Source organism: Mytilus californianus, unplaced genomic scaffold (genome assembly GCF_021869535.1).
Source record: "Mytilus californianus isolate M0D057914Y unplaced genomic scaffold, xbMytCali1.0.p SCAF_15, whole genome shotgun sequence".
Taxonomy (NCBI): Eukaryota; Metazoa; Mollusca; class Bivalvia; order Mytilida; family Mytilidae; genus Mytilus; species Mytilus californianus.
Genome location: NW_026262637.1, coordinates 16,626,975 through 16,648,982, shown reverse-complemented (window position 1 = coordinate 16,648,982; position 22,008 = coordinate 16,626,975). Strand labels below are relative to the sequence as shown.

Here is a 22,008-nt window from a genome sequence, read left to right as displayed (position 1 = left end):
TTTATTTTTGGCCATGGCGTTGTCAGTTTGTTTTCAATCTATGAGTTTGACTGTCCCTCTGGTATCTTTCGTCCCTCTTTGATAAAAATTATTTATTTCCAAAAAAAAAATTGTACAAATTTAAAGCATTCTTATGTAAAGAAGATTTTCCAAATGTTTTTACAAAAATCCGCTAGTGTTTATCTTTTAAACAAAAAAGTTAGGTATGTCTATCCAAAGGACACAAATGTCCATAAAACCGAAATTTTGAGTAAATTTGTAATATTTCGACCCATTTAACTTTTTATGCAGCACATAAAGGTATATTTGTATTACATATTTGAATTGACTAGCTGAAAAATAGTTTATTTGCAAATTTTCATAAAAAAATCACCGTGGGATCAAATTTGTATCGTATATAGATATAAGAAGATGAGGTATGAGTGCCAATGAGACAACTCTCCATCCAAGTCACAATTTGTAAAAGTAAACCATTATAAGTCAAAGTACAGTCTTCAACACGGAGCCTTGGCTCACACCGAACAGCAAGCTATAACGGGCCCCAAAAATGACTAGTGTAAAACCATTCAAACGGGAAAACCAGCGGTCTAATCTATATAAAAAACGAGAAACGAGAAACACTTATGAACCACACCAACAAACGAAAACTACTGAACATCAGATTCCTGACTTAGGACAGGTGTAAAAAAATGCAGCGGGTTTAAAGGTTTGAATAGGTACCAACCTTCACCGTATGCCCATTAGGTGGATCATCGGTATATATTTCCTCCGATAGAGTTTTTTAATACTTTGCCAAAATGTAGATTGTACCCTGCTTTATCAATTATAATAAGTATGGGTGACCGTTCTATTTTTCAAGCTACAAAAATTGAAAAATTGTACAAATTTACAAAGATTTATTTTTTATGATTTTTATGGTGAATAAAACGAAAACTATGAGATAAAATTTTGAAATTAGATGTGAGAAGATAGGTTTTATAATTTGCTTTAAGAAAATAAAAAGAAAAAATAGTGTTTGCGAACTTGTTTTCTCGCTACAAGTGAAAAAAGAAAATGTCTTTATCATTTCTTTAGAAAAAAACTACTATTTGAGTTATCTCACCTTAAATGGCAAAGTTAAAAAATTACAGTCTAAATAATTCAATAAATCATTTGTTTTTCTTTATTCAAAAAAATAGTCTACACATTAATTTTCTGTCTCAACATTTGCAGATTAAGGCAAATAACTAGACCGATTGTGTACTGTTATTTTACAATCCAAAATGGCAATATACAATTAAAATATCTTAATTTAACGTTAAATGATACGCAAGTAATGCTCCGATGGAAGTACCATATTAATGTATGGTCTTGTGATAAAAGCCGATTGTCCAATTTTTAATCGATTAAGAGACGCTACTAATTTCCAAGATATCCTTTATAGAGGAAGAGGTCAGTATGGTTGTTCAATGGTGTACCTGTATGAAATTTTAAAAATATACGAATTTGCTTTGAAATTATAAACAATGTTAGGTTACGACTCCTTCCGTCAAAGTTGACCTAAGACTAATTTTGCTATTCCTTTTATGTCCCGTTTGTTCATATATAACTCTCAACAACTTCCTGTATTTGTAGATCAATAGCTTACATATATTTACCTAAAAGGGTATCTGATGAAAGTTAATCCAGAAAAGCGTTTCGACGCAACAAATTCATGGACAGAAATTTTCATTTTGCAGACTTTTTATTATATGTCCATTTAATAATACCCCATCTTGTAATTTTGCAACTTGCAAACTGTTTTTTACCCTCCCGTATGATTTTAAAAATTGATTAGCTGTGTAATAATTAGGACAACAAAATGATATCCGGGTGTCCTTTCCGTCATAAACATCGGTTTCAGATTTTTTGCCACTACAAAAATTGACAATGTTATCAATAAAGAATGGACTGCTTTCAGTTAGCTGTTTACCCCAAGATTATAATATTTGACCAAGACCCCAAATTCTAAAAGTAGCAGCATAGATTGGTAAATACACATATAAATAATAATAATAAAAAATAGATCCACAATGTCGTTACTTGACAAGAATTCTCTTAAACTTATGAGATGCAGATAATGTGAGGTCCGGATGACGGACAAAGTAATTACTATATATTCCGCTATTGATGAACAAAGGAACTATTCATAATGAACAGGCATATCCATTACAATATATCCTTGGATAGGGTAAGCGTCTCCAGCTATGCATTCATCACCCGCCACGCGAATTAACACTCGGTCAAAATGTCTCATTCGAGAATGGGGCACATTCGGTAAATTAAAGAAAAGATGACTATTCTTGTATTCACAAAAACCTGGCGCTAGTGAGTTGAGACACAGACACATAAACGAGTAAAGAAGTTAGCCTTAAACGGTCATTTGGTCTTATTATCATCTGAAAAGTTTGAGACTAAAATCGTAAAGTCTTGTTTAGAGTTAAAATCATTTTTCTGATATTTTCTTGTTGTAAATTCAGTATTTTTCAAACATTTTTCTTGTAGTCAATCCAGTACTGTCAAATACCATTTAAGACAATTCAGTATGTTGTTGATTTGTACAGGTAAAATCAACTACTGATGAGTTTAAACATAAACTGCACATTTCTTAATTGACTGCAAGCGAACTGGCTGAAAATTACTGAATTAATGGCAGTGGATAAGTCTGAATTTTAACCGAAGGACCGAACATTACTTAATTATTTTTGGTTAAGCTGTTCAGATCAAAATCAAGTTTCAGTTCATCCTTGATTTTCTAGTGATAGTATTGTTCGAGTAATATGTGTTATACGTATGTAGTGTTGATTTCCGTTGTTAAAACTCCGTTGAATCAGTTTTTGTTTAAGAAGCACACCCTTGCTAACGAAGTCCATAAATTGTGAACATGCATATATGAACTGATAAGTGTTAAATATCCGCCTAAACCGCTTCTGTTTTGTCTAGTTTAATTCACTTTCTTTAAAAATGAAATTGATTGCTCATTTTCTGTTTGGCTCTCAACTCAGATTCAGCATCAAGTTATACATAAGTATCGATGCAAATATTTCCGATTTGATTTGTAATATTAATTCTGTTTATGGCAATATTTCCCTCCCAAAAATGTACTTAGTTTGAAATTGAATAGAGTTGTATTCCGTCGTGCATTTTATAACTCAAGACGATTTTTATACTTCGGTACTGACATGATTTATAGCAAACTTTTCTAAAATTGTCCGTTTATAAATTTTGAAATTATAAAGAAACTAAGGTTTCAACTCCCTCAGGCAAAGTTAACCTAAGATGAATTTGGCTATTTGTTTTAGGTATTTTTGTCATATAGCTCTTCAACTGTTTCGGTATTTATACATCCCTCGGATTTCAAATGTTTGGCATTGAGCGTTCCTGATGAAGGTAAATCCAGAAAAGCGCTTCGGACGCATGGAATTATTAAACGTGTTGTTTTCAATTTTTTATAGGGAAATACATATACATGGTTTTTACTAAAATAAAATTAATACAAATAAAAGCAACAGTAGTATACCGCTGTACAATAGTTATAATTTGATTAAGCAAAAACTCCTTCACAGATATAGTATCTAATGTTAGTCTGGTATGATTATTAATACATCACATTTGCATTTAGCTGTTTTACCAAGATACGCATATAGGGAGTATTTCAGATTTTTTTATGAAAGTGTGTATGCATTCAGGACTTGTTTAATTGTATCTGAATTCAGAAAAAAATCATAATGCAATCTATTTCCATTTAAATTTAAATGTTGCAAAATTCTATCCACCTTATTTGGTTAAAAAGGATATTTATTTTTGCTGTTAAGAAATGTTTTCTAGATACAAAAATAAAGGGGTAGGGATCACTGGATTCATTTCAGTATTCAAGTTTGAGTGATTTATGGAATAAACTGTTGGCACAGAGATATTTCTCAGAGTCAATTAACCATGACTTAGGGGCATACGATAAGTTACAGGGGAGGCAATGACGTTTCTAACGTAAAATGATATTTTTCGTGACGTCAAACTGTGACATATCGGGAAAAGATGCATTTTGTGACTGATTTTTATCATTCAGAATTATTAAACTTGAAAACGAGTTCATGGACCCTTCTTTTTTAAAATGACATATAGTTTTATTACGTATGAAGATTATTTGTACCAATTCTAATGAAAAAGTCCCCTATAAATTTTTTTAATTAGATAGATATACAGTAAAAAATGCCGGGTTTTTTTCTAAAAACTTTGATAGAAATAAATTATTTCCAAAGAATTGTTATACAAATTTAGAGCATAGAGTACAGAAGATTTTCCAAATGTTTTTACAACAATCCTCTTGTGTTTATCTTTTGAAACAAAAAAGTTAGGTATGTCTATCCAAAGGATAGAAATATCCCAAAAAACTAAATTTTGAGTAAATGTCTAAAATTTCGACTCCATTTATCTCTTTAAGTAGCTCATGAAGGTATATTTTTATTACATATTTAAATAGGTGAAAAATAGTTTGTATGCAAATTTTCGTCAAAAATTCACCGTGGGATCGAAATTGTATCGTATGCTCTTTAGAAACAGCTAGGCCAAAATAATTTCTTAGATATAAGACATGCCAATGTTAATACAATGGCAAACAAAATATCATTGACCTTTTATATGGTCGGAGTACACAGTTATTTCGTAATGCATTTCTTTTAGACAATAAATGAAAATAAAAAAAATCCCGCTTTCTCAATAATATTTTTTCAGTGTGTAGTACTACTTGTTGGGACTAATTATATCAACATTATAGAAAACTTCATCGGCTCTAACTCAAATTATGGACAATTTCATGTTAAGGGGGTCTTGAAATCTTTTGACAGCTTCCAAAGTGCTAATTTTTAACCTTTTTCAGCTGGAACAAATCACTACTTTACTTTAAAATTCATGACCCAAATTTTTTTACAGAGTAGTTCTATCTCCCTTCTTGCTATTTGAGGCATAAAACATGAAGAAAAACATTTGGAAGAGGTATAAAAAAAATGGTAAGTAACACACTGTCCACACTAGGGACTATATTCGTGGACAACGAAAATCAAGGGATGATAACTGTGTTCATGGACCATATGTGCTTCTTCGTTAACTAACCTAATCACAAACTTTAATATGTAAACCATGCAAAAGTTTCAAAGTAAGCAGACCATCACTAAGGTGGGGGTGGAAATTGTTGGTGTCAAAATAATCTCCATGGAAATGAGATGTGCCAATGCTTATATAACTGCATACCAAATATCATTGATCTACCATTAGTGGTTCCCTTTAAACTGACCTAATCACAATATTTAACAAATTATTGACTCCGCCAACATCAGTATGCCGCTGGAAACAGCATACCTAACTTTCCTTATTAATCTCTGTTTAGGCTAGACAAAAATTATTTTGCAGTTTGATACCATCTTTTACATGTTTTATAAAGGTAAACGTTCATTAATACAAATAACCTATCATATTAAAAAAAAATGCTTTAGGTAGATTTTTGAAAATTATATCAGCAATAATTCAAAGCATTTTTTGCAACCTTTACAGACATTCTGTATATTAAGATATCTTTTTTCACACATTTTTAATGGAGAAGGTATAATTTGGGGACAAATTAGCACCAACATTATTAATCAAATGTAGATCAAACTATCTCTGTTTCTTAAAATCAACTGTTTAATCTTTGAACCTTACTTACACATGACTTTTCTGGATTATAATTTATATTTTGCATGGGTTATACAGAGAAATATTGTAGAGCACTGTGCAGTCTTACTTATTTCATAAACAAAATATTACCACAGTAAGTGTATTTTTTGTTTATCTATTCACTTACAAAAATAGTGTTTTGGGTGACACTTGTGCTCCATGTTAATTTAGCCAAAATGTTCATCAAATAAGCCTTAATACAGTTTTTGTCAAAAATCTAAAAATCTCAATTATGATGTCTTATCACAGTAAAGTTGTGTAATCAAGGCTTGGCAAATATTGACATTTCCAGAATGTCCTTCGTTTGATGCTTAAACAATGTGATTGATAATAGTACCATGCAATGATTTGTGTTCGGAAAACGAACCTTACCCTTAATATATCTTTAGAGATATAAATGCTAAAACATAAAATAACAATAAATTGGGAATTTGTCCATGGGACACAGATGATACCCACGCTTGCATATAATGTTATAAAGGAACATAACTCAAGAACAGTAAAAGTGATGCAACCAAAATTCAAACTTGATCTGTATTTTGTGGTAATAAGAATTGTGTATAAGTTTCATAACATTTGGTAGAGGCAAACTAAAGTTAGAGAACGGTAACGAAAAATTCAGCAATTTTTCCATTCGTAAAGGGGCATAACTCTAGAACGGTAAATGTGACGCCACCAAAATTCAAACTTGATCTGTGTTTTGTGGTAATAAGCATTGTGTATAAGATTCATAATATTTGGTTGAGGCAAACTAAAGTTAGAAAACGGAAACCAATTTTGGGACGTAAGGACGTACATATGTTCGGACAGACGTAGACAGACAAGGGTAAAATTTAATGCCCCCTCCGCTACGGCAGGGGCATAAAAATACCGAACTCCAAGGAAAATTCAAAACGGAAAGTCCCTTATCAAATGGCAAAATAAAAAGCTCAAACACAATAATGAATGAAAAACATTCTGTCATATTCCTGACTTGATACAAGCATTTCCTTGTGTAGAAAATGGTGGATTAAATCTGGTTTTCTTGCTAGCTACATACTTATATTTGATATTCAAAAACACTTTCCTACCTCTAGCATGAATCTTGGTAAGGGTGCCACTGCACAAAGTTGAGTCATAAGCATAAAGACTTGTGATGAAATATTTAAATCCCATTTGTGAATATTTGAACATGATCATCTTCTCTTTAAATTAAGAAAGTATTTTCAAAATTAATTCTTTATTACACAAAATTGAAAAGTATATATATATATAAATATTTCATTAGTACACAATCATTCATCGTCTAGAGGAATTTTGTAAATCTGCACAATTAATTGAAGATAGACTTAAATCAACCTTTTTTGAATGTTACAAGATATTCTGGGAAAGCTTGTGAATCATGGAAAATAATATACATAATTTGATTGTTCATATCATTAGTAACTGAGTCATATAAAATATGACTTCCAGCAGCATTAGGTTTGGCTGGTGGAACTCTCATTCCTCCTAGACCTTTACAAAATTCTCCTGTCAGTACTCTACAGAGGTACATTCTTTTGTGTCCACTGGGGTCAGGCCTTGAGTAGGTATCTTGAATTGAATATCTTACTTCAACAGCAAAATAAACACCAGCTCCAAATGCAACAGCTGTAAGAAAGAGAAGTTTTTATGTTGTTATTTTTTTATATAAAACTTGTCAAGAGAGATCCTTCAAGACTTTAAACGCCTTCTCATACAACTTATTCAGTACTCTTGAATGGCATGGCTTAAATGTTTTTTTTATATTTTCTGTTCAAAAAGTAATTAATTTTACAAAAACTAGGATGACAACTATGTCAGGCAAAATTTATCTCTCTTGAAATCTCTTTTTTGGACCTTTTGATTTCCATGCTCTGAGAAGTTTCCAAACTCTCTTGCTTTGTGAAGGTTATTATGAAATGCATACCACATTACAGTATCATACTTTATTTCTATCTATACAGATAGTTATAATTGACAACTTAGTCTTTATATATACATTTGGTTTGTCCTTATATTTAAGAGAACTTAATGGGGTACAGAACACCTAAGGGAGTTAACTCTTTAAAAATCAACTGAACGTTTTAATCACATACTTTAAGTAAGGAGAAATCAAGCTTCTCAATGATCAAAATTAATGTTTGTCAAACTGCTATGTATTCAATGAAATTATTCTTGTAAATTGTGTGGTTCCAATTTCTTAAATTTTCATGTTCTTGTCAACAGGTCAAAACAAATATTTTGTCAAAATTTTATGAAATTAGACAAGCCATATATCTATTTTAGTCAAAGTTTTGGGTACCCCCTTAATAGAATTTGTGTTAATTATCATGATCTCTGAATGATAGTATTTTTGTATTGATGGGTTGGTGTCTGCTTGATCTCAATTTACTCAGACAGAATAAAACAGTAGACTACTTTCATATGACTTTTGACTCCAAAGTATGTTTAAATATATATGATTTTACTTCTTTTAGTTGATCAAGTACCGGAATGTCCTACCTCAGAATAGTTAACCTGTTGAAAAAATTATATACTCCCTCGTCAAAAGTCAGTAATATGAAAATAGTCTATTCAGGTTCAAAGTATGATAACTGTATCACAAACATTTCCAAGATCCCATCAAACAATTTAAATCAACACAAAGATAATGCTTGAAGACATAATTTATAATGGCTCTTACATATATTGTGTATTTATCTTAATCTATACTCATGTTAACTTAAGAATCATATTTCCATATTTTCTGCTTTATCCAATGATGTCATCAAATTAATTAAAAAAAGTAACCTGCTGCTAGATAAAATATGCATGCCTTAGGTCCATGCCAACTATTGAGGGGACAAAAAAAAAACAATGATAAAACTTGTACACTTTAAAAGCTGACACCGCAAACTGAAGCTCCCTTAACTGCACATTTATTGAGACCAAAAATTTTGACTTTGAACTGTTCAAAATACTTGTATGCTAATGGAGGGATAAATAAACATGCACCATTATTGCTAATTTTCCACCTTTATGAATGTGTTACAATTCAGTGGGGTAACCAACCGAAATAAACTTCTAAAATATTTCTTTTTTATTGACAGTGATGGTCTGACCTAAACCTTTGACCCCAAAATCAAAAGGATTCACTCCCTTCCCTTTAACTTTGAACTTTATATAAGTTTCATTCCTATCAAGCATAAGAAACTCAAGCTACCATTTTTCTTTTCTTTTTTAAACCTATTTGCAGTAAAAATTACCCAGAAGTGACCTTTCGACCCCCCAAAATAAAGTCTTTTTCCCCTTCCATATATTTTTGAGCTGTATATAAGTTTCATTCAAATCAAGTAAGGGAAACTCAAATTACCATATTTAAAGTTTCTTTTAAACAGTGACCTTGAACCTTGACATATCAACTCAAAAATCAATAGACTTCTTCTCACTACCTATATCTTTTATCTGTATAAGTTTCATTCTAATCAAGTAAGGGACACTCAAGCTACAATCTAGAAGCCATGTTTCCAACAACATTTAGTAAAAGTGACCTTTACTTTTAACCTATTGACCCTAAAGTCAACTAGAGGCTCTAAAGAGCCTGTGTTATGTGCATATTAAACAAAGGACACTCTCCAACATTGTAGACGAGAATAGACTTCATGACAAAAATCTCTATTTTGTTGATCTTGTATTACTGATTTTTTAGTCTGTTTAGTTTTTCTCTATCTTCTTTAGTGTTTGCTCAAAACACAAAAGAGGGTAAAAAAAATCCTCATTTAAGGGCAATCACTCCTATTAAGAGTCTACTAACTATATCAGCAAAATTTGACTTTTTAATAGATCTTGCCTTGCTGATCATTTTTGTGATTTAAAGTGTCTATCTATCTATTATAATTTATATCATATAAGGCATAACGGAAAAAAAAATGTTTCTCTCTCTCATGATAATAGGCAAAAATGAAAAAAAAATGGTAAAATTTGTAATTTATGGGCAATAACTCCTATAAGACTTTGTCTAACGGTTTTGACGTATATGGACAATTGGTAGAGCTCATTATTCTGAACATTTTTGCTCCTTTCAGATTTTTTCTCTATTTATAACAGTTCAAAAAATAATAGACAAAACTTGTATTTTACACCTATGTTCTATTTTTTAGCCATGTCGGCCATGTTGGTTGGAAGGCGGGGTCATCGGACATGTTTTTTAAACTAGATACCCTAATGATGATTGTGGCCATGTTTGGTTGATTTTGTCTCAGTAGTTTCAGATTTTTGTAAAAGATTACAAATTTACGAAAAATTGTTAAAAATTGACTATAAATAATGCTGTACATTATTGCTGTTTACAGTTTATCTCTATCTATAATAATATTGAAGATAATAACCAAAAACTGCAAAATTTTCTTAAAATTACAGATTCAGGGGCAGCATCCCAACAACGGGTTGTCTGATTTGTCTAAAATAATCAGGCCAGATAGATCTTGACCTGATGAACAATTTTGCCCTTTTGACAGATTTGCTCCAAATGCTTTGGTTTCAGAGATATAAGCCAAAATCTACATTTTACCCATATGTTCTACTTTTAGCCATGGCGGCCATCTTGGTTGGCGGCCTGGTCATCGGACACATATTTTAAACTAGATACCCCAATGATGATTGTGGCCAAGTTTGCTTAACTTTGGCCCAGTAGTTACAGAGGAGAAGATTAACGATGGACGCCAAGTGATCAGAAAAGCTCACTTGCAGGTGAGCTAATAAAAGAGTTCAAAATCAAAATATTTGGGTTATACTTTAGAAGTTTTTAGTCTGCTTTGAATACCCTTTTCGCAAATAATATAAGTATCATGTATTTGTCAAAAGTGTGGATCACAAAAGGAACAAGTTATGTTATTACATTTAAAAATAAAAAACAAATTTGGTATTTACCATTTTTTCCACAATAACTCCTGTTAAAGCCATATCTATTTATACTGTCCAAGGCATCGACAGAAAATCCATGCCACAGTTGTTTTTCATTGTTGACGGTTTTAGGATTGGTTGCATCCATTGATTTCTTCTTTGCTACAAACTGTTGGTATAACGTTTTGTTTTGTATTCTTTCAATCTATAAATAGATCATATGTATATAGTTTTTAATTTGTATTTCTTTTTTATACCCCTGCAAACAAAGTTTGGGGACTCAGGGAATATAGGAGGCCCTTCTTCTGTTTGTCAAGATTAACTTTATTATCCTTGGTTTAATTCACTTCAATAGAGCTACCTCTTGAAACCTAGATTTCCCAACTTTAAAAACCTTAGAATTTTTTACCTTGTCATCTAAACTACTTCTACATGGTTTTTCCCATCTACATGAAACTGTGTACATTGTTATATCCTAATATGTAGATGAGTATGAGGCTGTGATTTTCAAATTCATTGGGTTTTTGCTAGTTTTGCACCTTTCAACTTTCAAGTTTTGTCAGAACCAATCTTTCCATTGCAACTCTAGCTCCTACCTTTATAAATGGATTATACTCTTTTAGACCAGATTTTAAAATTTATGTTTACTGCTTCTCCCCTAAGCATGTGGCATTAAGGAGAAAGAGGAAAGAATGGTCTGCTCGGATAGAGTCAGACTAACTAGTCCAGGTAGGGTTACATTTTCTTTCTCAGGGCTGTCACCCTGTGAAACAACACGTTAAAAAATCATGCTCAGCATGTCAGTCTTCTGACTGTTAATGATGTCTGTACCCTAAATCCATTAGATACTGATTGATATTTTAGTAAATTGTTTTATTATAAATTAGGCCGTTAGTTTTCTCAATTGAATAGTTTCATATTTTTCATGTCGGGGCCATTATAGCCGACTATATTCTATATGGTATGGGTTTTTCTCACTGTTGAAGGCCGTACAGTTGCCTATAAATCCTTACATCCACTTTATTTGAACTTTGGTGGATATATAGTAGTCTCATTGGCAATTATACATGTGTACCACATTTTATATTGTACATAACAGGCTTAATATTCATATCACATTAACTTGTCCTGAACATGCATTTAATTTGCCACATGACGTTAAACACCCATTCATCATCAAACATCTTCCATTGATTTTTTTTTTAACGTAGAAATTATGGCAGAACTGACAATGACATTGCTGCTAAAATCCTCCATTACGGTTTATCCTACCTAAATACTTGATACATTGTCATATCATATTAATATGCAGATGTGCATGTGGTTAGGATTTTCTGGTCCATTGAGGTTTCTGTAAGCTAGTCCCTTTTAATTTTAACTCATATATAAATTCAACATGTTAAATCATGTTATGTTATACATGTCATATGAACAATATTCTTTGCCCATGCTGAAACACAGCCATTCAAACTACAAATGATACCAAAAAAATCCATCTGAGACGTCATCATATAAACAAGAGGCTCATGAGAGCCTGATATCGCTCACCTGTAATTTCAGTTTCAGGCATTTGACTTATTTGTAGATCTTACTTTGCTGAACAATTTTGTCATTTACACTTTCTCTCTTTCTATAATAATATTAAAGATGACTTGACAGGTAGATCTAAACCTGTTTAACACTTTCACCTATGTCAGTTTTGCTCCTTCTGCTTTAGTTTTTGAGATGAAAGTCAAAAAATTCATTTGACCCCTATGTTCTATTTCAAGAAACTGCCGCCATGTTTTTAAATGGATCAAATCCCCAAAACAATCTATAAACCAGATACCCTAAGGAACATTCAAGTAAATTTTTTAAGTATTTGGTCAAGTAGTTTCAGAGAAGAAGGTTTTTGAAAAAGTAATTAGACTTTTGCAAAAAATGTAAAAAAAAAAAAAACGTTTTAAGGGCAATGACTCCTCAAGGGGTCAATTGACTATTTTGATCATGTTGACTTCTTTGTTGATCTAACTTAGCTGAACATTTATTGCCATTTATACTTTCTCTCTTTCTACTATAATATTAAAGAAAATAACATTGAACAGTAAAATTTAATAAAAATAAACTATTTCCAACAGTAACCCAACATTGGGTTGTCGAACTTGTCTGAAAATTTTATAACAGATAGATCATGACCTATTTATCATTTAACTTCTTTTCACTTTTGCTCTAACTGCTGTTGTTTTTGAGATAAAAACCCAAAACTGCTTTTGTCCCCTATGTTCTATTTTTAGCAATGGCGGCCATGTTTTTGATGGATCAAAACTTCAGATAAAATTTATAAACCAGATACCCTAAGGAACATTCAGTTTAAGTTTGGAAGTATTGGCCTAGTAGTTTCAGAGAAGAAGATTTTTGAAAAAGTAATAGACTTAATGCACGAAAAAATATAAAAAATAAAACTTACAAGGGCAATTACTCCTTAAGGAGTCAATTGACTATTTTGATCATTTGACTTGTTTGTAGATCCTACTAAGCTGAACATTTTTGCCATTTACACTTTCTCTTTATCTATTATAATATTAAAGATAATAACCAAAAACAGTAAAATTTCATAAAAATAAACTATTTCGGTCAGTAACCCTACCATAGGTGTCCAATTGGTCTGAATATTTCATAGCAGATAGATCTTGACTTATTCATTACTTAAACTCCATGTCACTTTTGCTCTAACTGCTATAGTTTTTGAGATAAAAGCCAAAAACTGCATTTGACCCCTATGTTCTATTTTTAGCCATGGCAGCCATGTTTGTTAATGGATCAAAACTTCGGATACAATTTATAAACCAGTTACCCTAAAGAACATTCAGTTAAAGTTTAAAAGTATTAGGCGAAGTAGTTTCAGAGGAGAAGATTTTCAAATGTTAGCAAACATGATGAACAAATTGTTTAAAATTGTCTTCAAAGGGTAAAAACTCCTTAAGGGGTCAATTGACAATTTTGGTCATATTAACTTTTTTTGTAGATCTTACTTTGCTGAATATTTTTGCTATTTATAGTTTATCTTTATCTTCAATAAAATTCAAGATAATCACCAATAAATTGCTTCGCCGAGTGCAGCTGGATATGACCGCAAAGGTCCAACCCTGAACAGTTGGGGCAAAAATGGACGCAATATTGGCACTTGATACAGGTCTGAATTTGGATTGTAATTAAATATTTGACACATAAAGGGTTTCTGACACAGAATAACTGTAGTCAAAGAACTTAGAATTAGTTATATGATTTGAATTTATATTCAATTTTTTGCTTTTGTGCAATACACTATGCCGTTGCGTCTTATTTGTTCATTAACCATTACTTTATACATAATTCAATAGCAGTGTAAGGGAGGTAATTCAAATGATGTATTTGAATTACCTCCCTTACACTGCTTAAATTATGTTTTGTACTAAATTGATTGTCCATTAACCAGGACACCCTTGTTTTTCCCCCTATTTTGCCCCTAATTCCTAAACGGTTTGAGCCATAACCCCTCCCAAACAAATCCTAACCATCCCTTTGTGGTATGGAAACTTGTGGTATAATTTCAGAGAGATCCATACACCGTTCCACAAGTTATTGTCTGGAAACTAGAAAAATGCTTATTTTTGGCCCCTTTTTGGCCCCTAATTCCATAACTGTTGGTACCATAACCCCCAAAATCAATCCCAACCTTCCTTTTGTAGTATTGAACCTTATGGTAAAATTTCAAAGAGATCCATTCACTTAAACTAAAGTTATTGTGCGAAAACCAATGTGTCTTCGCCAACGTCATTCTAATATACGTCCGTAAAAATTTTTTGCGATCGTATAAAAACTGCAAAATTTCCTTAAAATTACCAATTTAGTGGCAGCATCCCAACAATGGGTTGTTCGGTTCGTCTGAAAATTTCAGGGCTGATAGATCTTGACCTATTGAACATTATTACTCCGTCATATTTGCTCTAAATGCTTTAGTTTTTGAGATATTAGCCAAAAACTGTATTTGACCCCTATGTTCTATTTTTAGCCATGGCGGCCATGTTTGTTGATGGATCAAAACTTTGAATACAATTTATAAACTAGATACCCTAAGAAACATTTAGTTAAAGTTTGAAGGTATTTGGTCCAGTAGTTTCCGAGGAGAAGATTCTTGAAATAGGTTATGATGACAATGACGACAGACAACGACGGACGGCAAGTGATGGCGTAAGCTCACATGGGCCCTTTGGGCCCAGTGAGCTAAAAATAAAAAATGTCCAAATTTATATAATCAACTTGCAATATTTCACTAGATTATATAAACAACAAACCACAATGACACGGGGTATAAGTCCAGGTGAGTGGACACTATAGTTCTTGTTCATTTTGTAGATAAATAGTCTTTCTAAATCAATTTGTGCGTATCACAAGATATCTCTCTTCATGAGGCTAACTAGGTATTGCAAATCTTCTAAAATGAAACTTTTAAATAATGGAAATTTCAAACTTTATCATTGACAACTGAGATGTTACTGCAACTTACAACAGTCTGTTGCAAGGATTGGAACAAAGCTAAGCCAATTAAACAGCTGATTTTACTAAGATTGTAATTCAACAAACAAAGAAGAACTGAATTTTTGCATGTTTATTCACACACCTGCACACAAACATATGTTCAGGTATTTGCAAGAATATCATAATTAAATAACCTGATACTTGTCCTTTACTATCTTTAACAAATTTTGGCAAAAATCAATTTAAATATATTAATCATGTTAATGTTTATCAATTAAACAAAATTATCAATGAGCTGATATCTCTGAGGGGAAAGAGATACAAATACAATAAAAGGATAATTTGAATTGGACAGGGATAGAGATCACATCAACCAGCCTACGCAGTGCCAATGTTGCTTTCAACAAAATGCCTTATTCTAAAAATATCATACCATATTATGTCTCTATCAAAAAAGACATAACTTGTTTTCTCCAGGGGCTAGTTGGGCCCCAATTTTTTTTTTTTCAGGGGCCCGCTTGAAATATTAGAACTCTAACCAATTCTTATACTAATAAAAAATCAAATGGAGAATAAAAAGTAAAATATAATAAAAAAACCAAACTCTGAGGAAAATTCAAAACGGAAAGTTCCTTATCAAAAGGCAAAATCAAAAGCTCAAACACATCAAACGAATGGATAACAACTGTCATGCATGTATTCCTGACTTGGTACTGGCATTTTTTTATGTAGAAAATGGTGGATTAAACCTGGTTTTATAGCTAGCTAAACCTCTCACTTGTATGATTCAGTCGCATACAATTCTGTGATATTGACAACAATTTATGAGCAAAACAAACAGACATTGGTGGCCTTCAGCTGTTTTCTGCTCTTTGGTCGGGTTGTTGTCTCTTTGACACATTCCCCATTTCCATTCTCAATTTTATAACAGGTAAAAATATAAAAAATAGGGCTACAGCAGATAACATTGTGTAATAATCTTAATCACTATAAAAACAAACAAATCTGTCAACAAAGAAAAATAAAAAGGCATACAGATAAAGCACATTAGCAAAAACAAAAGACAAGAATACAAAAATTTACCATAGCACAATAACACAATGACGGGATGTATAAGTACAGAGCCACGTCAAATGGATATTACCAAAAAAAAGACTAAAAAGTAAAAGTAATAATTTACAAAGACAAATAAAACAACAAGTGGGGGCATCATCTGTGTCCATGGGACACAGATGATGCCCCAACTTTCATTTAACATTAAAATTATAATTATATACAGAATTAGAGAACTGATAAAGAAGCACCACCCAAATTCAAACTTGATCTGAGTTTTGTAGTAACAAGCATTGTATATAAATTTTATAACATTTAGTTGCGGCAAACTTAAGTTTAAGAGAATGTGAACTAACTTTGGGATGGATGTACATACAGACTTACATGGGTAACACTTAATGCCCCCCTCCTCTAAGGCAGGGGCATAAAAACTTAAATGTACTTTTCATATACTAATAAAGCCTTTTTAGGTAATCCTATATGTAATTTTGGGGTATGGTAAAGATTATGTGTATGTGATAACTTTATAATATTTGAATTACAACCACCAGAAATATTGTAACAGTTATGTTTGTCGATAATTTGGTTAAGGATTGTAAACTAGTTTTTAGGTTGTTCGTTCTTTTAATTAAGTTTGACTACTGCAGACGTCTTTTTGTCGTAGCCAAGCTTATGTTGATATCTGTGATTCGTGGTGCCAATTTGGACCCACCTTACTTAAGAAGTGTTTTAGGCATCACAATATATCATAAGATTTGACAATATTGCTTTTAGTACATTTTCCACCAAAATTGTCTCCCTTCAATTTGTACTTCCTGATGACATTTTGACAAAAAGGCTGTTTCTATGAATCATTAAATGCTATTTCAGTTCCAAGCCATCCTTTAATAGTGTTGATCACAAATTCTATTCAATTACTTTTTTTTGAAGATTGGATAGCAAACTAGATTTTATATGAATTTGGTTAAATATACTTACCATGAAATAACATTTATATTATATAGAATATGTTTGCTTTCACAACATGTTCTCATCGCAATTAACTAGGTGATTAAAAATTACATCTATAAGATGTACTCACCTACGTCATAATTTACCTGTGTAACATACAGTAACTTTAGTTTTAATTTTTGCGTTCAGGTGAACGCATGTTTCTCTTCGACAAGGATTTTTAAGTCTACTGTTGAAAATCCTTATGTTTTATAAAAGACATTATTTGTTTATGGAATATCATTTTACGATTAATGTTTATACAACGATGAATAACAACGACGACCTAAAAATTAACCTTTGTTAAGCCGCCATTTTCAAACATTAAGTCCGGTGCGAGGAAAGGCAGAACTTTTCTGTCAAAATCGGACATGTTACGTGAGTGCTCCGTTTTTAAAAATAAATGGATGTTTTAATTCTTCTTCCACGCTGACCGAATTTTTAGCTGTTTAGAGCAATCTACGAAACGGGTCAAATGGAAATTGCGTATGAGTTGATTGTTTACAGTCTGTACACGAGACGGAGTAAACACATCACTATATTACAATCAGAATAGGTATTTTGACCAGATCTGATTATTTTAATGTGGATAACGTCCTTATGGGAGCGTAGACCACTATTGTCACTAGAACCTTAAGTGGTTCAATAAATTTCAATCAGAATAGGGAATTTGCCCATATCCGATTGTTTTATTTGGATAACGTTCCATACAGGGAGCATAGACCAACATTGATACTATTAAAAGTTGGTAAGATAAATCACAATCAGAATAGGGAATTTACCCAGAACTGATTATGTTTATTTGGTTAACCTTCCAATTAGGGAACATGGACCATATTTATTAAAAATAACTAGAGACTCTAAAGAGCCTGTGTCGCTCACCTTGGTCTATGTGTATATTAAACAAAGGACACAGATGGATTCATGACAAAATTGTGTTTTGGTGATGGTGATGTGTTTGTAGATCTTTCTTTACTGAACATTCTTGCTGCTTACAATTATCTCTATCTATAATGAACTTGGCCCAGTAATTACAGTGGAAAATATTTTGTAAAAATTTACAAAATTTTACAAAATTTATGAAAATTGTAAAAAATTGACTATAAAGGGCAATAACTCCTTAAGGGGTCAATTGACAATTTTTGTCTTGTTGACTTATTTGTAGATCTTACTTTGCTGTACATTATTGCTGTTTACAGTTTATCTCTATCTAATAATATTCAAGATAATAACCAAAAGCTGCAAAATTTTCTTAAAATTACCAATTCAGGGGCAGCAACCCAACAACTTGTTGCCTGATTGGTCTGAAAATTTCAGGGCAGATAGATCTTGACATAATGAACAATTTTATTATCGTCAGATTTGCTCTAAATGCTTTGGTTTCAGAGATATGAGGCAAAAACTGCATTTTACCCTATGTACTATTTTTTAGCCATGTTGGCAATCTTGGTTCGCGAGCGGGGTCATCGGACACATTTTTAAAACTAGATACCCTAATGATGATTTTGGACAAGTTTGGTTAAATTTGTGTTAGTAAAATCAGAGGAGAAGATTTTTGTAAAAGATTACAAAAATTTACGAAAAATGGTTAAAAATTGACTATAAAGGGCAATAACTCCTTAAGGAGTCAACTGACCATTTTGGTCAAGTTGACTTATTTGTAGATCTTACTTTGCTGAACTTTATTGCTGCTTACAGTTTATCTCTATCTAAAATAATATTCAAGATAATAACCAAAAACGGCAACATTTCCTTAAAATTACCAATTCAGGGGCAGCAAACCAACAACGGATTGTCCGATTCATCTGAAAATTTCAGGGCAGATAGATCTTGACCTGATAAACAATTTAACCCCCATATCAGATTTGCTCTAAATGCTTTGGTTTCAGAGATATAAGCCAAAATCTACATTTTACCCCTATGTTCTATTTTTAGCCATGGTGGCCATCTTAATTGGTTGGCCGGGTCACCGGACACATTTTTTTAAACTAGATACCCCAATGATGATTGTGGCCAAGTTTGGTTAACTTTGGCCCAGTAGTTTCAGAGGAGAAGATTTTTGTAAAAGTTAACGGACGACGGACGAGGGACGACGGACGCCAAGTGATGAGAAAAGCTCACTTGACCCTTTGGGCCAGGTGAGCTAAAAAGAGGTTGATGCAACACAAATAAAATTAAAATTAGAATAGGGATTTTGCCCAAGTCTATTTGATTAATGTTGACATTGTTTCATCCAGGAAACATAGGAACTAGAACAACATGCATGATTTTGGATCTGTAAGTTGCATGCATTCTACAATACAGGTTTGATCTTACCTAAAAATCATAATTATTAATTGATTGCACATTGATATTTAGGGAGCATAGATCATTATTGGAAATAAAAAACTTCAGTATTTGACGTACTGAAATAAAATAAATTCGAATCAGAATAGTGAATTTGAGTCCAGGTCTATCTGATTGTTGTAGACATCGCTCCATCTACATGTAGGTAACGTAGGTCTACTTTTATTGTATTTAAAACAACCTGCAAGCACAAGCAGGCTGCATGTTTTGTACAACACACAATTTGATGTTAGCTAATTTTTGGTTGCACATTGATTTTTGTGATGAACCAACAGTTCAGTCATTTATCATGTTTATATATATACTCATATTGATAATATATTGAAAGAGTGTCTGGAAATGGTCAAGACAGATAAAACACTGAAATAGTACAGAGTTATTTAGTACTTACAAACTCATATTGATAATATATTGAAAGAGTGTCTTAATGGTCAAGACAGATAAAAACACTGAAATAGTACAGAGTTATTTACTACTTACAAATGTGTATGTAGTTTTAACATGTCAATACACAATTTTTTTAATTATGTCCAGATTTAATCAGGACAGTAAATTCTCAGAAGCCTGAAATATTTTCTCGGAGCAGGAAATTGCTGTAAAATTTTCTTTACTGATAAATTATTCTCTTACAGATGTTAAGAAAATACTAATATGTTGAGTCAGTAAGAATGGAACACCGTTCTAAAACCTGTTGATAGCTTGTGACAACTCATATTATCAATTTTTAATTTTCAAGGTCAGTTTATTACTGACAAGAAGAACATAAATATTATCAGTATGTACTGCTATGACCAATTGGTTGTTTGTCTGCATTAATGAAACAAAGACTTTTATATGTTTTAAGTAAACATTAGATTGTCTCTTGGATTAAGAAGAGTCTAGGGGATGCCATTATGGTGCATTTCACAAAGACTTGATTCAGGAAAATGACTTATATTTTGATTACATAAATCAGAGTGTACATTGCCAATGCATATAACATAGTATGTACTTGTGCTATTTTGCTTTAAGTACACAAAAAGGTGATAGCATTTATATAAGACTTAAGGGTTTATTTCACCCTCACTATATGAGAATCACTGTCAAATAATACATGTATCTTCCAGTCATGAAAGGGAGAGATTTTTGGAAGCTCTTTAATAGATAGAAAATTATGCCTTTACGTCTTAAGTTTTCAAAGCAATGACAACAAGTTTGGCAAGATTCTGCTGTAAGGCATTCATTCATTGGGTCTGATTTCAATCTTAATGTGAGATTGGTAGTTCAAACAGCTAATCGAACTGCAACAAGTTTTTCCTTGAGTTTATACTGAATCAGAAAGCTGAACTATAGAGGACTCAAAGATACTGATATATATAAAAAAAAAACAAGATTATTATTAGGATTTGTTTTTTTGAGAATTTAGTTTAAGAATAAAGGCATATCATATAGATTTTGCAAAAATAAGATATAATTAGTAAAATATTAGTAAATAAATAAAGAAAATTTAAAGCATTGTGGATGCAAGATTCATTAAAAATGCTAGACATGGACGTGGAGATTGGAGTAGTTCACAAGATTTAGAAATGAACTATCTAATACATCTCTTTATATAAAGCTTCTTTTTAGCCAGTCTTTACAAGATGATGCAGAAAAAATGAAGAGATCTTTTGGGTTACATTGTACCATTGTATATATATATATATATTTCAATTGGTTCTCAAAATTTAGCACCTGTAGAAGCAGGTAATTCAAGAGCAAAATACATTATTTAAAAGACTGATTAATAGTTAGCAAATAACATTCAATAGTCTGTTAGTACATGGAAGTAACATGCAATATGATAATTCCATGATTATAATTGCAAGACATTTGTTAATATCTAAATTTAAAATGTCACTGTTTATTTTTATTTTTGTTCATTATTAACAAAGAGTACAAACAAATTCTAGTCTTGTCAAAGTCAAGTTGTGACTTATCTACATGTAGGAAGGTTTCCAAATAGATTGGGTGAGATTTAATCCCCAAATTGATGGTATTCACTGTTCAATTTTCATAATGACCAGACAATTATCTAACAATATTTCTTAGTCCTTTTTCTGCAGAACTTTGCAGAAATAATATTAAATATCTAGCATAGAGTTACTATTTTATGCAAGAATATACTAGACAAAATTGAAAAGTGTTTATTAACAGTAAGTTTGAATTTAGACTCAATACTGTTTTGAAAGATGTGATTATACAAATCCCATTTATTTTGTTTTGTCAAATCTGTGGACAAATGCAAAATTCTTATGAGTGACTTAGTTTAACCAAATGACTGGGTTGAAGTCACAAAATACTACCAAAAGTGTTTTGGTTGGTATATATGGAACCATATCAGAATGTATAGAATTCAGATAAGGTGAACTAAGAGAGAAATAAAATGAAATTGAGAATGGAAATGGGGAATGTGTCAAAGAGACAACAACCCGACCATAGAACAGACAACAGCAGAAGGTCACCAACAGGTCTTCAATGCAGCGAGAAATTCCC

At 31.8% G+C, this 22,008-nt stretch overlaps 1 protein-coding gene across 7 annotated transcripts in view; it reads right to left on the bottom strand.

Moving 5' to 3' along the window:
• Positions 1-6,929: 6,929 nt before the first annotated feature.
• The window catches only part of LOC127725530 (protein mono-ADP-ribosyltransferase PARP14-like), a 174,823-nt gene continuing 159,744 nt past the window's right edge, over positions 6,930-22,008 (bottom strand). For all 7 annotated transcript variants that reach the window (XM_052232583.1, XM_052232582.1, XM_052232581.1 and 4 more), the window contains 2 exons: positions 10,636-10,813; positions 6,930-7,356 (listed from right to left, as the gene is read on the bottom strand). In XM_052232583.1, the coding sequence (XP_052088543.1) occupies positions 7,061-7,356; positions 10,636-10,813 (474 nt within the window). In that variant the 3' untranslated portion in view covers positions 6,930-7,060. The remainder of the gene's footprint in view (positions 7,357-10,635; positions 10,814-22,008) is intronic.